General features: G+C 42.1%; 1 protein-coding gene across 6 annotated transcripts in view; it reads left to right on the top strand.

Moving 5' to 3' along the window:
• Window positions 1-12,618, top strand: part of tnc (tenascin C) — a 40,510-nt gene extending 27,892 nt beyond the window's left edge. Inside the window, exons 11-23 of one of the 6 annotated variants that reach the window (XM_041043093.1) lie at window positions 699-974; window positions 3,891-4,163; window positions 5,499-5,621; window positions 6,517-6,660; window positions 7,013-7,132; window positions 7,413-7,556; window positions 7,810-7,940; window positions 8,030-8,162; window positions 8,468-8,619; window positions 9,219-9,315; window positions 9,725-9,886; window positions 10,817-10,980; window positions 11,671-12,618. In XM_041043093.1, the coding sequence (XP_040899027.1) occupies window positions 699-974; window positions 3,891-4,163; window positions 5,499-5,621; window positions 6,517-6,660; window positions 7,013-7,132; window positions 7,413-7,556; window positions 7,810-7,940; window positions 8,030-8,162; window positions 8,468-8,619; window positions 9,219-9,315; window positions 9,725-9,886; window positions 10,817-10,980; window positions 11,671-11,781 (2,030 nt within the window). In that variant the 3' untranslated portion in view covers window positions 11,782-12,618. Of the gene's footprint in view, window positions 1-698; window positions 975-3,890; window positions 4,164-5,498; window positions 5,622-6,516; window positions 6,661-7,012; window positions 7,133-7,412; window positions 7,557-7,809; window positions 7,962-8,029; window positions 8,163-8,467; window positions 8,620-9,218; window positions 9,316-9,724; window positions 9,887-10,816; window positions 10,981-11,670 lie in introns of all 6 variants that reach the window. The other 5 variants (XM_041043092.1, XM_041043095.1, XM_041043094.1 and 2 more) reach the window with 5 other exon arrangements.
• The last annotated feature ends 528 nt before the right edge of the window (window positions 12,619-13,146 follow it).

Below are 13,146 nucleotides of genomic sequence, written 5' to 3'. Positions count from 1 at the left end.
ACAGGCAGCTGCACGTGGCACTGCATGGCCTCCCCATGGGTTTGAAGTGGACGGCGTACTTCTGCCATATACTGGCCGGGCTATGCCGCACCTTCAAATGTTAATGGCTCATTCACAGCCATTAATGGGCAGAAACTGCATCAGCATGTCTGCCTGCTGCTTCTTATCTTTAAGTCTTTCCACTTATATGGTCATTTAGAAGAGATGGCTATAGGCAGCCATTGATAATGACTCTGTTTGTTCCCTCTGCCCTTTTGTAGTGTAAATAAGGGAATATTTCCTTTTTTCTTCTTTATGTCTTGACAGCAACATGAAATGATTGAAATACAAATGAGAGATCATCAATGTCGACCCCTTTTTTGCAGCTGATATTGTCAAGGAGAACTCATCCACTGCTGAGCAGAAGTTCAGCCTTGTTTGTTTCATCTGTTTTACAATTTACATTGTTGTCAACAAGAAAGGTTCAAATACATCCCAAGGGCCTCCTGAATCTGTGTGTTTGCGTGTTGTAAGGTTGGACCAATGTGTGGAGTCAATACTGGATTTTTAAAAACTTTCCCCAGTTTACTATGAGTCTGTCTAGTTTTAGTCCACAAAGTCCAGTATCAGCTGTGAAACATGTTGGTCTAACCTTTTTTGTTCATCCTGTATGCGTGTCCCAGTTGTGTAACTCCATGTTGATGTTTGTCGTCACCCAGAGGAGGAGAAGCCTGTGGTAACTAACGTCACTGTCAGCGACGTGTCATGGGACAGCTTCCTCCTGTCCTGGTCTGCTGAGGACGGGGCGTTTGAGGCCTTTCTGGTCGAGGTTACTGATGCAGAAACAGGCGCTGAGTGGCAAAACCACACGGTGCTTGCAGATGCTCGCAGCCTTGCCATCTCTGGCCTCTCCCCCACCACCTGGTACAGGGCCAATCTGTACGGGGTGTACAAGGGAGCCCTCTTAGATCCTGTCTTTGCAGACACCATCACAGGTATCAACGCCGTCAATGCTGGGGCTTCGATCTTTCCTTTGCTTCCTTCTCCTTCTGCTCACACTGCTCATGCAGTAAATTAACCAATGTTTTTCCATGTGGACTTTCTAAATGACAGTCACTTGCAGTTGACAAATGGTGTTTGTCTTTTCATAAAGCTCTGGTGAGACTGTTCATTCCTGTCTTTAAGTGTTAAATTGACTCTGATAGGTGTTATAGAGATACTTGTTTTGTTCGTCCCTATGGACATATTTTAAGGCAGAAACTCAGCTTCCATTTTCTGATCACAAACTGTTTACCCTCAGTGCTGGGAGTACTTTTCAAAAAGGTGTATATAAGGACAATCTAGCCATCAGCCACTGTGGTGAAAGTTATTCTTCATGGGGTAAACAAACTCTCCTTGCCATTCAGGCAGCGTGTGCAAATCCCCCAACAAAACCCCCTCATCAGCCATCCATCATGCATGTATCCCTTTGTGAAATGGGCTAATACTCTGAAGCAGCACACACACAAAACCCATTCAGTCCACACACCGATCAGCCACAACATTAAACAGGTTTTAATGCCTGAAACTGGGTGTTTTTGACCTTCTGGTCTGGGTAAAATGGTTTTATAAGGTACCTCAAAAGGTATTTTGTTGTGGTTACGCTTTATTTGTAAAGGTGCTCAGAGGCCAGTTCAAGTTGTCATTAGCAGATTTTAGTTTTGCTGTTTACTGTATGTATATACACCAATCAGCCACAACTTTAAAACAGGTGATCAGTGATTAACATGCTATGGATTACAGTGGGCTGTAAACAAAAAAAACCAGAATCTGCTAATTATGCCTTCTACTGGCCACTGAGCATCCTTACAAATAAAGCATAACCACAACAAAATATCTTTTGACGTACCTTATAAAACCATTTTACCCAGACTAGAAGGTCAAGTTTAGCGTTGGTTGACAATTTTTTTTTTTAGCGTCAGCATCTATTTCGACATTATCATTCACCATTTCACTGATGAGGATCAGTCAAGTGGAAGAAGGATGGGAAGACTGACAGAGGAAAAAAAAAACCCTTAGGCGCTTTTGTCGCTTTGTGTGAGGGCTCTTTTCTGTATGCATCCCCAGTTCCCCCAAGCCTGGAACCACTCTTCATTCTCATGCTGCCATTGCCCCTGGGCTCTGGTGCTAGGGTGCCAGGGGCTTCTGGGGCCATGCAGAATATGGCAGACACTCAACAAGGTCCATTGTCTGCATGCAAATGGCTGGTGACGCAGCTCAACATTTTTCATTAGCATCACTTAATCCACAAAACATTCCAACTTGTGAATACAAGTGTTGACTAATTTGATTATGTTATGCACGGTGGTCATCATTGGTCTGCTGGAGGACGACGTTGCAGGGAAAATAAAGTCCTCTGCTGAAAACAGGCTCTCTTTTGAGAGCGGAGATTGTGAAGAGGGATATGGGATACAAGGGTAGAAGTGGTGGTGGTGGTGGGAGGGTGAAATCAGAAGCAAACTAGCACATGTTAGCTGATGGATGTGGCCCTCCCTCTCTTCCACTGACCAGCTAAAGCTGCCCGGCGGCTAATGAAGAGTGACAGCTCCCTGGGATTTGTCTGCTCTGCTTCTCATTTCCACCGCTTCTTCTCACATCAGATGCCTCATGCGTTTCCCCTCACAATGAAAAAAAGGGGTTTCAGGCTAGTTCAAGGACCCCTGAGACCCTCACATTTGGTGTAGCGTTTTAATGAGCAGTGGCGCTGGGCTTTATTGAGGCTTTCCTGAGCCCCCTTATATCTGCTTCTATCCAGGCTGCTTTAAAAGCTCTGTCCAGTCTATGTATCCATCTGTGCTGCTACCGGAAGTTTCTCTGTGTAATTAGCTGCAACGGGCTCGTCCTCTGGAGAAACAGTGCTTTTTCTCCAGCCTCTGTATGCTCCTGCTGTCTCTCTGACTCTCTCTTCCTATCATTGCCATTATTAACTGCTGCTAATGACTGCTTAAATACTAGCTTTTACTGCACCACATGCGTACACTCCCATCTGTATACACACAGTTAGATGTCTGCATTGTACTGTATTTGAGTACTTATTATAAAAGACGCAGGTGTTGTCTGACAAAGCCTCTTTACTTTGAAGTCCCTAGGAATTGAACAAGACTGACCCATTCCAAAAATTTGTTTGCAGGAATTGATGGTGCCAACATCTGTTGAATAAACCATGTGAACTTACTGGCAGGTTAACTTAGCAAGTTAGCAAATTCATTGGTTCAGAGGGTTGCAGGCTTGAATAACTTAAATATTTATGAATAGAAATACTCGGACAGCTGTTGTGACTGACTTGCACAAGTCTAATGGCTATGCAAACATAGCATACTGACAATGCAGTGAGCTCGACGGCCCCTGCTGAAGTACAAGGCACGGCCTGTGGCCTTTATACACCTTGAGTTGAACTGAAAGAGATTATTGCACATAAAGATTATTTTTTTCCCCAAGTTTAAACAGTGGCATCTGTAAGTCAGACTAATTTATTGTTTTCCTAAAATTTCCTGACAATGAATTCACAGTAACAGTCTTGACTGAATCAGTTTTCCATCTTACTAACCACAGTGGCTTTGATAGGTCAGTTTACTAAGCCTAAAATAAAAGCAGCTGGAGACTTTTGTTTGGCTCACATCCTGCCCCCTGTTGCCTCGAGTACATTTCTTCCTTCTGTGTTTTTTTTTCTTTGCCAGTTTGCAGTAAAACTCTTCTCTTTCCACTCTGCAAACTCAGGCTTTTTATTTGTGGACTGATGCTGAACTTCTACATAACCAATGCTGGCATTTGCACATAGACTGATACACTCTCTTTCACTGCCATGTTCCTTAAATGTCAAAGCACTCTTAAGTTCCACAGAGGAGGAAAACTGACTTTCCCCTGTCACTCAGAGGCCGAACCGGAGGTGCAGGCTCTCCTGGTCTCCGATGTTACCCCCGATAGCTTTAAGCTGGCCTGGGAGGCTGAAGAAGACGTCTTCGACACCTTTGTCATAATGGTCAGCCAGGCTGAGGGCTCAGGCCAACCAAAAGAGCTGGTGCTGGGCGGCGAAGAGCGAAGCGCGGCAATGACTGACCTCACTGAGGACACAGAGTACAAAATCGAAATCTTTGGGCTCATTCTGGGAAGACGCTCCAAGTCTGTAATCGAGGGGGTGAGAACAGGTACACAGTGAAAGAATGGAAACGAGAAATCAGAGCTGTGACCTGAAACTCTGGACTGGTCTTGTCAGCCTAGCTAATGTTGTCAGTTTTGTCTTTTGTGGTAACAGCATGAAAAGTCATTAAGACCTTTGTTCTAACATTTGTCTTTTATATCACACATCTTGTGTTTGTTTACTAACCTGGTAACAAGGTGTGATGGTATTTGTTCAACGTACTTATTTGACAAAGTGACAGAGGTTCTTTGTCAATTTTAACACTGATTTTTTGGATTGTGACCAGAGGTGGTGGCGTTGTGTGTCTTGTGTCAGCAGCTATGTGTTTCCACCTGTCCGTCAGTACTCCTGAGTGGTTCCAGCAGATAGCAGCGAGCCATGTGGCAGCTTAGACGCTGCTGTTCTCAAGGCTGCAGACTGCTGCTGGATCAGAACAAGACCTATATGAAAATGATGAATAAGAGGCAGCTATGTTGACGATGCATAATTATTATAGTTTTATTCTGGTTTTGATGCAAGTATTACAAATACTGTTTTGGACATTTATTCCTGTAATAAATGTCATTCTGGGTTAAAAAATGAAGATGCTGAATATTCAATTTGTCTGTTTGCATAGCAGCTTCAAAACTATCAGGAATCTATCAGGCCTTTAATAACTCATAGAGGTCGACCCCCACTCAGGACATTTACTCAGCTCTTTACTCTGCTCCTTTCCTTGTGTTGTCTTCGTTCAGTCCTCCTCCCAAATGTCTTTGACTGCCCGGTCCCATGTGTCAGTGTCTCTCTTTGTAAAGGAGGTGGGGGGGCAGTTGTCTGTGTCACATAGAACGGGTGTCTATGGCTGTGTCCCCTGTCCTCCCTGGGGGTAAGGCTTTACTCTTGGGTTGCACAGCGCATGTTTCACTTTTGTGTTTCCATGAAATGGGGGCAAGTTAATCTCCTCAGGTCTGTCACGCAAGATACTGTGTGGTTCGCTGTTAGCTGGAAAGGGTTTCTCCGTGAGACCAGGCCTCCCCAGGCCCCCTTTGTCTGTCTACCTCTTTTACACACTCTCTCTTTCGCTCTGTTCTAAAACGAGTGCCTTTCAGTGGTGGATCTGCCCGGGCTACCATAACACAACATGTGTGCGTCTTTTCTTGTCTGCTGCTTAATTCCAAAGCAGAAATTACTCGCTGTAATATGTCTATACTGTGAATTCATTTAGTTTAGTAATACATAGACTGTATGTTCTGTTTTCCACACCTCACCATGCTGAGAGGGTTACATTGACTAAACCATCTGTTTTTTGTCTTTTTTTTTTTTTTTTTGCCCCCACCTGCTGTTCTGTCTTGCCTTTTGCCAGATCTGGGCGCACCAAAGGGCATCCGCTTCTCTGATGTCACCGACACTTCTGCCACCGTTCACTGGGCAGTTCCAAGAGCTCGGGTGGACAGCCACAGGGTCACTTATGTGCCTGCTCATGGAGGTCAGTGTCCTTATGTGAGGATAGCCGTCGTTCTCTGCTGAAACATGGAAGATCTGGCTTCGTACGGTTATTACAGCAGTGTCACATGATTCATGAAAATCCCCCAAAACTGTAAAATACTAAAAAATCATTAACATCATAAAATTTTGCCTCAAACAAACTCTAGAGCTCTAAAAGTTTTACCCTCAACTACATCCCTGTTTACACCAAGAAATATTAGTTTAAAAATGTAATACTACTACCAATCAGCAGATTTCACTGTGTAAACAGTCAGTTTAGGGCTATATTCCAGCTTATTAATGTTATTATATCCACTATCACAATTCCCTCTGCTCTGTCATTGCTGTTTCATCAGTCAATTTAAAACTCCATCATCTGCAGGGCAACCCTCGTCTCCAATGATAGAGTGATTCTGCCCCCTAGTGACAAGTTATAGGTATTTCTGCTAAGTCCAGGCACCAAGAGATGATGAAAATAATCATCAGAAAACCATGCAAAAAAATAATATAATTATCATTAACTTTTTTCCACTGTGATGAAAGTAAAGTCCCTTCTATTATGATGTGAATGCTGCATATGAGATTAATGGATATCTCCAAGTTATGTAATTTCACCCCTTCAGACCCAGTGTCCAGTGTAAGGAAACTGGACAGTTTTAAAGTTTGAATTTGGTTTTGTAACACAATAGATTATGTTTAACCCATAGATGTTAAGTTTTGTCTTATGATTTGCCAGGAAACAGAGTAAGATATGTCACAAAACCAGTGTAGTAGACAGAAAAATAGGAAGTTGTAATGGATGTGCAAAAAAATAGTAAAAGCAGTAACGACACAAATTTACACAAAACTTCAGCCTCTGCTCCACGTTCACATCCGTGTGTTGTTTTGACTCCAAGGTACTGCAAAGACACTGATCGTGGATGACTCTCAGTCTCAGACTGTGCTGTCCAACCTGACACCCGGGGTCACCTATGAGGTCACTGTTGTCGCCGTCAAGGGCCAAAGGGAGAGCGAGCCTGGGTCAGACAGTGTCACCACAGGTACAGTAAGGGCCATGGAAAACTTTAAATTATAACACACCCAGTTTTCAGCTTTGTTATACTGCAGCAGGTTGCTTGTAAACCTACTGTTTAATCACATCTACAATCACAACAATCATTAAAAACCTTAAAGTTTTTAAGGTTTTAATGAGCTGTGTCAGAGCAACCAGTTAGCTAAAACAAATCAGTAACAATATTTTATTCAAGTGTTTTCATCAAACGTGTACAATCATTTATGTTCAAGCAGCATGGCTAAAGGTGGAGGAGTTTTCACTTCCTTCTAACACAACACAACAACTATGTCCATAGTCAACTCTCACTAACTGAGTGTGTGTGTTTGTGTGTGGTACAGCTCTGGATAAGCCTCGTGGTCTGACTGCAATCAACATCACAGACTCTGAAGCTCTGCTGCTCTGGCAGCCCGCCATTGCCACTGTAGACGGCTACGTCATCACTTACAGCGCAGACTTAGGTATGTCGTATCAAAACATGCAGATATATGGATAAACATGCACACTGTTCATACTACCTTCCTCCAAGTTTTTCAGAGGCTTCACAAAGGAAGGACTCTCATACCTTCATCATACCTGAGCGAGACAACATGACCAATATTGCAATATTCTTTTTTTAAATGGAAAAAAAAAGTTTAAAAAACATCTTTCTGACACGTCAGTCTAAACCAAGTTTGCTTCTTCTTATACAGCCAGCCTCTTATCCTGCATGTCTGTTGTTGCCTGTCTGTGTCACTCCAGTGGCTCCAGTGATGGAGCGTGTGTCGGGAAACGTGGTGGAGTTTGAGATGAGCTCTCTGACTCCGGCGACACACTACACTGTGAAGGTGTATGCTGTCAGGGACTTGGCCAAGAGCGCAGCCACTACGACTGAGTTTACCACCGGTGAGCAGTCCTGCCTGAAAGCTGATCTGTTTGGTTTGGAGACCTACAGCTGTATTTTAATCTGAGACAGAAGTGCATGATGTGAAAGTCTTTTCTTATACATTAACAGGATTAATGGCTGCAGTGATGTTGTGTGAAAATACGTGAATTAAAGATTTAATAAAAGATTATATAAAAAAGGGTCTGAAACAGAAAAACATGAAACTGAAGCTGGACAGTGTGAGATTGTTTTAAATGACTGTTGTGTGTTTAGATGTGGATGCTCCTCAGGATCTGGCCGCCAGTAACATCCAGACCGAGACCTGCATGCTGACCTGGAAGCCGCCTCGCGCTGATATCACCGGATACATTCTCAGCTTCGAGTCTGCCGATGGCACCATCCGGGTGAGTGGACGCCAGGAACTGGTCAGTAGTACACTGAACATATGATAAATATCAAGAAAAAAAAGGTTTGAATATATTTTCTCCATCAGGAGGTGGTCCTGAGTCCCACTGCTGTATCGTACAACATGGCTCAGCTCAGCGCCTCCACAGAGTATTCAGTCAAGCTGCAGGCCATTGCTGGTCCCAAGAGGAGCAGAGTCATCACTACTGTCTTCACCACCAGTGAGTAGATATATACACAGGTCTAACCCCAGTTTGTTCTGTATGTCTTTACTATCAAAATATCAATCATATTTCTGCCATAGTGTCTGTTTAATACTGTTTAATACTGTCAGTAATGCAGTGTGAGGACAAATGCACAGTTTTTGTAAACCCTGAATCATATGATAATCCACTGAAAAGATTAGCAGATTATAGTGAAACTAAGAACATTTGCTAAACTGTGGCTGCTGCAGTATACAATCCCTTGTTTCACAGTCTGTCTGGTCCACTTCATCTTTATTTTGTGTGTGTGTGTGTGTGTGTAGCTGGTGTGCTGTACAGACACCCCAGAGACTGCTCCCAGGCCCTCCTGAATGGTGATACCTCGTCAGGCCTGTACACCATCTATCTGGGAGGAGATGAGAACCAGCCCCTCCAGGTCTACTGCGACATGAGCACTGATGGAGGCGGATGGATCGTAAGTCACCGGCTAACAGGGACATATGTGCTCAACATGTATTAGTATATAAAACTGCATTAATCAGTGTTTCTGTACTAACAGAGGGTCAGTTGACTCTGTGTAATGTAAAAGGTGTCACTCAGACTCACCCAAACCTGCAGTTCTGCCCAGCTCTGTGGAGCATTTTGTCACCTTTCAGCTCATTGTTTTGGTTTACAGTCCACAAGCTTACTGTTTTAATTCCACTCAATTGTCTGGTAACATGTTTGCCACAAAAACTTTATAAGGTGATAGATAATAGAGCGTGTAAGTGTCGTGTTTTGTTCCACTGCACACAAGTGGCAAGAAAAAAGAAAAGGATGTAGCTTAATACCAGTTAAGAAAGAATTCATTGAGAATTTATTTAGGACACTGAGACTGTGGTTTAAATCTCTGGCTGAGTCTACAGTCTATTTTGCAAGTTCAGTTTAAACTAACTCATATTTTGGTCAAAACATTATTTTATTATTAAACTTTAACTTTATTACTATTTTAATACTATTATTAAACTATATATATATATATATATACAGTATATATATATTTTTTTCTTTTATTTGTCTTTTTTTTTTTTGCAGGTTTTCCTCAGACGACAGAGTGGCAAACTGGAGTTTTTCCGCAACTGGAAGAATTACACAGCTGGCTTCGGAGACATGAATGATGAATTCTGGCTGGGTAATTTCTAGCAAACATCAGAGCACAACACAGTATTCCACCATACATAAGGATGTGGTAATATATCAATGTGTTCAGCTAGGAATTATAGTGATTTATAAAAAAAAAAAAATATTTTATCCAGTGTTTTCTGTCATCTGTTTCTAATATGATGTATTTTCCTTGATTATATATTCATTGCAAAATGTATAAACAGTGTGGGAGGCATGAAACACTTAGATGAAAAAATTAACATTAAATGACAAAAAACAGATAGACCTTCACTTGAGTCCAAGTACGGTTATCAGCCATCAGATATAAGTTAGTCTTATCTAAATGTCAATAATTTATATCATATGTCAGAATTATTCATTCAGTTGCTCATTGTTGCTGTTTGTCCAGTTTATATATAATCTCCTGTCTCACTCAGGTCTGTCCAACCTACATAAGATCACAACTGGAGGCCAGTACGAGTTGCGAGTTGACCTGAGTGATAAGGGAGAAACAGCCTACGCTCAGTATGACAAGTTCTCCGTCTCTGAACCTCGAACCCGCTACAAAGTCCACGTAGGAGGATACAGTGGAACAGCAGGTAAAGCTGACTTCTGTGGCCTGAAGCAGAACATGTACACGCTGCTTTAGTTCATCTCTCAATGCTTTCAGAACCAGTCTGTGGCTCTCAGCCCTGAGCCCATTGGTTCCTACTGAAGAAAAAAAAGTAAATATATATTTATTTTCATATATATTTATATATGTTTTTTTTGTTAAACAGCTGGTCACTGTAGTTTTTATCAAAAGTTCCTCAAACAGGAGGAAGTTAGTGCATTAGTTTGGGACTATTTTCAGCTGCAGATTAATACACATTTGATTCTCTAATGAGCATTTCCAGCAGCTGGACAGTGTGTGTGTGGGACTGAGTCAAAATAAACATGTCAGTTTAACACAATACTGTTTAACAGCGCCACAAACTACAGCCTCCAAAATGATCATACAGGTGAATCAACACCTTTAACACAAACTGAACATTATAACCATGGAAGAGGATTTATTGCAGCACTGTTGAGTTAGACTGCAGTAGCTTTAGCTAGGTGTACCTAATAAGCTGAGAGCTGAAGGTATATGAAGGTTTGGATTCACACGCAACACCGTAATCAGAAAATATAAAATACTGTGAAAAATCTAGAATATCACTGGCATTAAACATTTGGGTTGAAACTTCAATTTCAACTCATCAGCACACCATAAGAGTGGTTTTGTCCTTCCTTTATAGTGAATAAGCAATGTTCCCCAAGTATGCAGATATTAACTTCTATTACCACAACAAACAATGATATACAAACAAGAATGACCAGTCTGACCAGTATATAGGCACAGCCTGGCACATGCAGAAACACAGTGTGTACATGCTGTGTTGTTCAGTGTTCGTCAGCTGCAGAAATGTAACAGTCGACCTGTTCCTAACAGAAACTGTACCACAGTTCATTCAGCTGACTCTCTCTCTCTCTGTTGTGTGTCTTTGTAGGTGACTCTATGACCTACCACCATGGTCGCCCATTCTCCACTTACGACCATGACAACGACATTGCCGTCACCAACTGTGCTCTGTCCTATAAGGGAGCCTTCTGGTATAAAAACTGTCACCGTGTCAACCTCATGGGACGATATGGAGATAACAGTCACAGCAAGGTACGTCAGTGAAGGAGTTTCATTAGTCTTAGATTCCTGACGAGGGCTCACCTGTGTTTGAAGGGGTTCCCGGGGTCCTTAAAGGGGGCTCATGAAAACAAAAAGGTTTTCTTTGACCAGCTAAGTCTCTCTAGGAATTCTGTCCAATGTGAAAAGTTTAATGCCACTGCTGGAAGTTGTGTGCCCCTTATGTAGTGTGGAGTGTGAATCTGTTTAAAATGTTCACAGTGACAAGGGTGTATGTTTGGTCCCAGAAGCAGGGAGGACAGGGTAGTAGTCTCATGCTCATTAATGAGACAGGGTGAAAACATTATCAGGATGTATCTCCAGTTATATACTGTAACTATGCCTGTAGCCCACTTTCACTCAGTATCACAAAGTAAATGAAAGAATGTAAACACAGTTACTGTGGGAATATTATTAAAACACCATACAGCCTGATCACGTACGATATGTCTGGTGTTGTGGTGATGTTAACCTAAATATGCATCCAACTTATCAATAACTTAAACACTGTTTATTTGCTGTAACCACAATCTTTCCCTTAATATAATAAATAACTATACTGTAGTTATCATATGCAGAGATTGTAGAAAGGAAGAACTTTGAAACCACTGGTACCGAAAGGTCCAGGAACATGGCTGAAAACCTCCATCTTTCTTCATCTTCCTTCTATCTCCTCTTCTTCAGGGTGTAAACTGGTTCCACTGGAAAGGCCACGAGCACTCGATCGAGTTTGCCGAGATGAAGATCAGGCCTTCCAACTTCAGAAACCTGGAGGGAAGGAGGAAACGATCATAAATGATCCGGAAACCTCCACAACCACTAACAACAACACTGCTACTACTCTGTCTGGTATCCCCATAAACCACCTCAGCTCCCACACCCACCCACCCACCCAGCAGCGACCAAAGCCACTGCCAAGAGCCCTGCTGCCTCCACACAAAAACCTTCCTCCCTCCCATTTGTTCAGAGATCAGCCTTCCCCTGTGATACAGTTGTGGAAATGCTGCCAGTGCTGAAATCAATGTGCATGTTACAAACTGGAATTAAAATCAAGCCCACGCAGATTCTACTCACGCACCAAAGAGAGCAACAACAACTCCATCTCACCTGATTCTGATCCATTCTCTTGTGTTGCAGCATTTGTGGGGAGGCGTGAGAGCAGCTTGGGCATTATGTTGTGTACAGTAATTAATACAGTTCCCTATCTCACATCCAAGCCACGTTTGGGGTATTACAGAAAGGACAAGCTGTTTATAGTACAATGTGGTCTTGTTTAGGTTCAGGGTTTCTTTGCTAAAACTGATAATCCAGAGGGATTATCAATCTATTCCTTGTACAGTATTGTACATGTATGCATCTGATTTAAACATTTGAAAAGGGAAATTCCTCAGATGGCACCGCTCAGACGTTAGATATCTCCATCTAACTTGCCATTTGTTTGTCTTTGTGCAACTTCACTTGTGTCAGTGTCACTTTATCCTCCCCAGGTTCCCTTCATCTCCCTCAGCACAAGCCAACATCTGAAGTGATAGAGATGGAAATGTAAAGAGAAAAAAAAAACAGTTCTATGGAAAAGTCCCATGTCCACCTGGATAGCAGTGTTTCCATTCATTGTGTGAGCCCCTGAAGGCGTCATGCTACAACCACAGTATTGTGTTTTAAAACCTAAAGAACAGAGAAAAGAAAAGTGTTTTGATTTGTTGTTTCTCTTATGAATCCGAGGCGGGACCTATTCATCACTATATGATGAAACCACTTTGTTTTTTTCTCTCTTTTTGCAAAATGTGAACAGGAGAATGTTACATGTTGACAGAAAATATGTTGATGCTCAAAACATTAAAAAAAAGGCCAAATTGAATTCCATTTGACATAGTGAGGCATATGTTGATGAAAATAGTGTTTGAACAGGCCAAAACTAGAGAAATAGTTACTGTTTCTACCCCCACAAGCCACCCACAGCCCCCCGCCCCCATCCCCTGCTACGGCAGGATACTAAACCACTGACCTTCTAAAGAATGCCTGTGTAAATTAAGTTTGTTTTTATTGTTTTGTTTGTTTATAACTGGGTGAACAACAGGTGTTTCTCTGTAAACTGTATTACAATAAACAGTTTGTTTAAAAGGACGATTTTCAGGAGCTTCCTTTTTTGACGTTTACGAT

The sequence above is a fragment of the Toxotes jaculatrix genome, chromosome 7 (assembly GCF_017976425.1).
Source record: "Toxotes jaculatrix isolate fToxJac2 chromosome 7, fToxJac2.pri, whole genome shotgun sequence".
Lineage (NCBI taxonomy): Eukaryota > Metazoa > Chordata > Actinopteri > Toxotidae > Toxotes > Toxotes jaculatrix.
The sequence above is the reverse complement of the archived record's forward strand: the minus strand, read 5'-3'. Positions and strand labels throughout refer to the sequence as shown.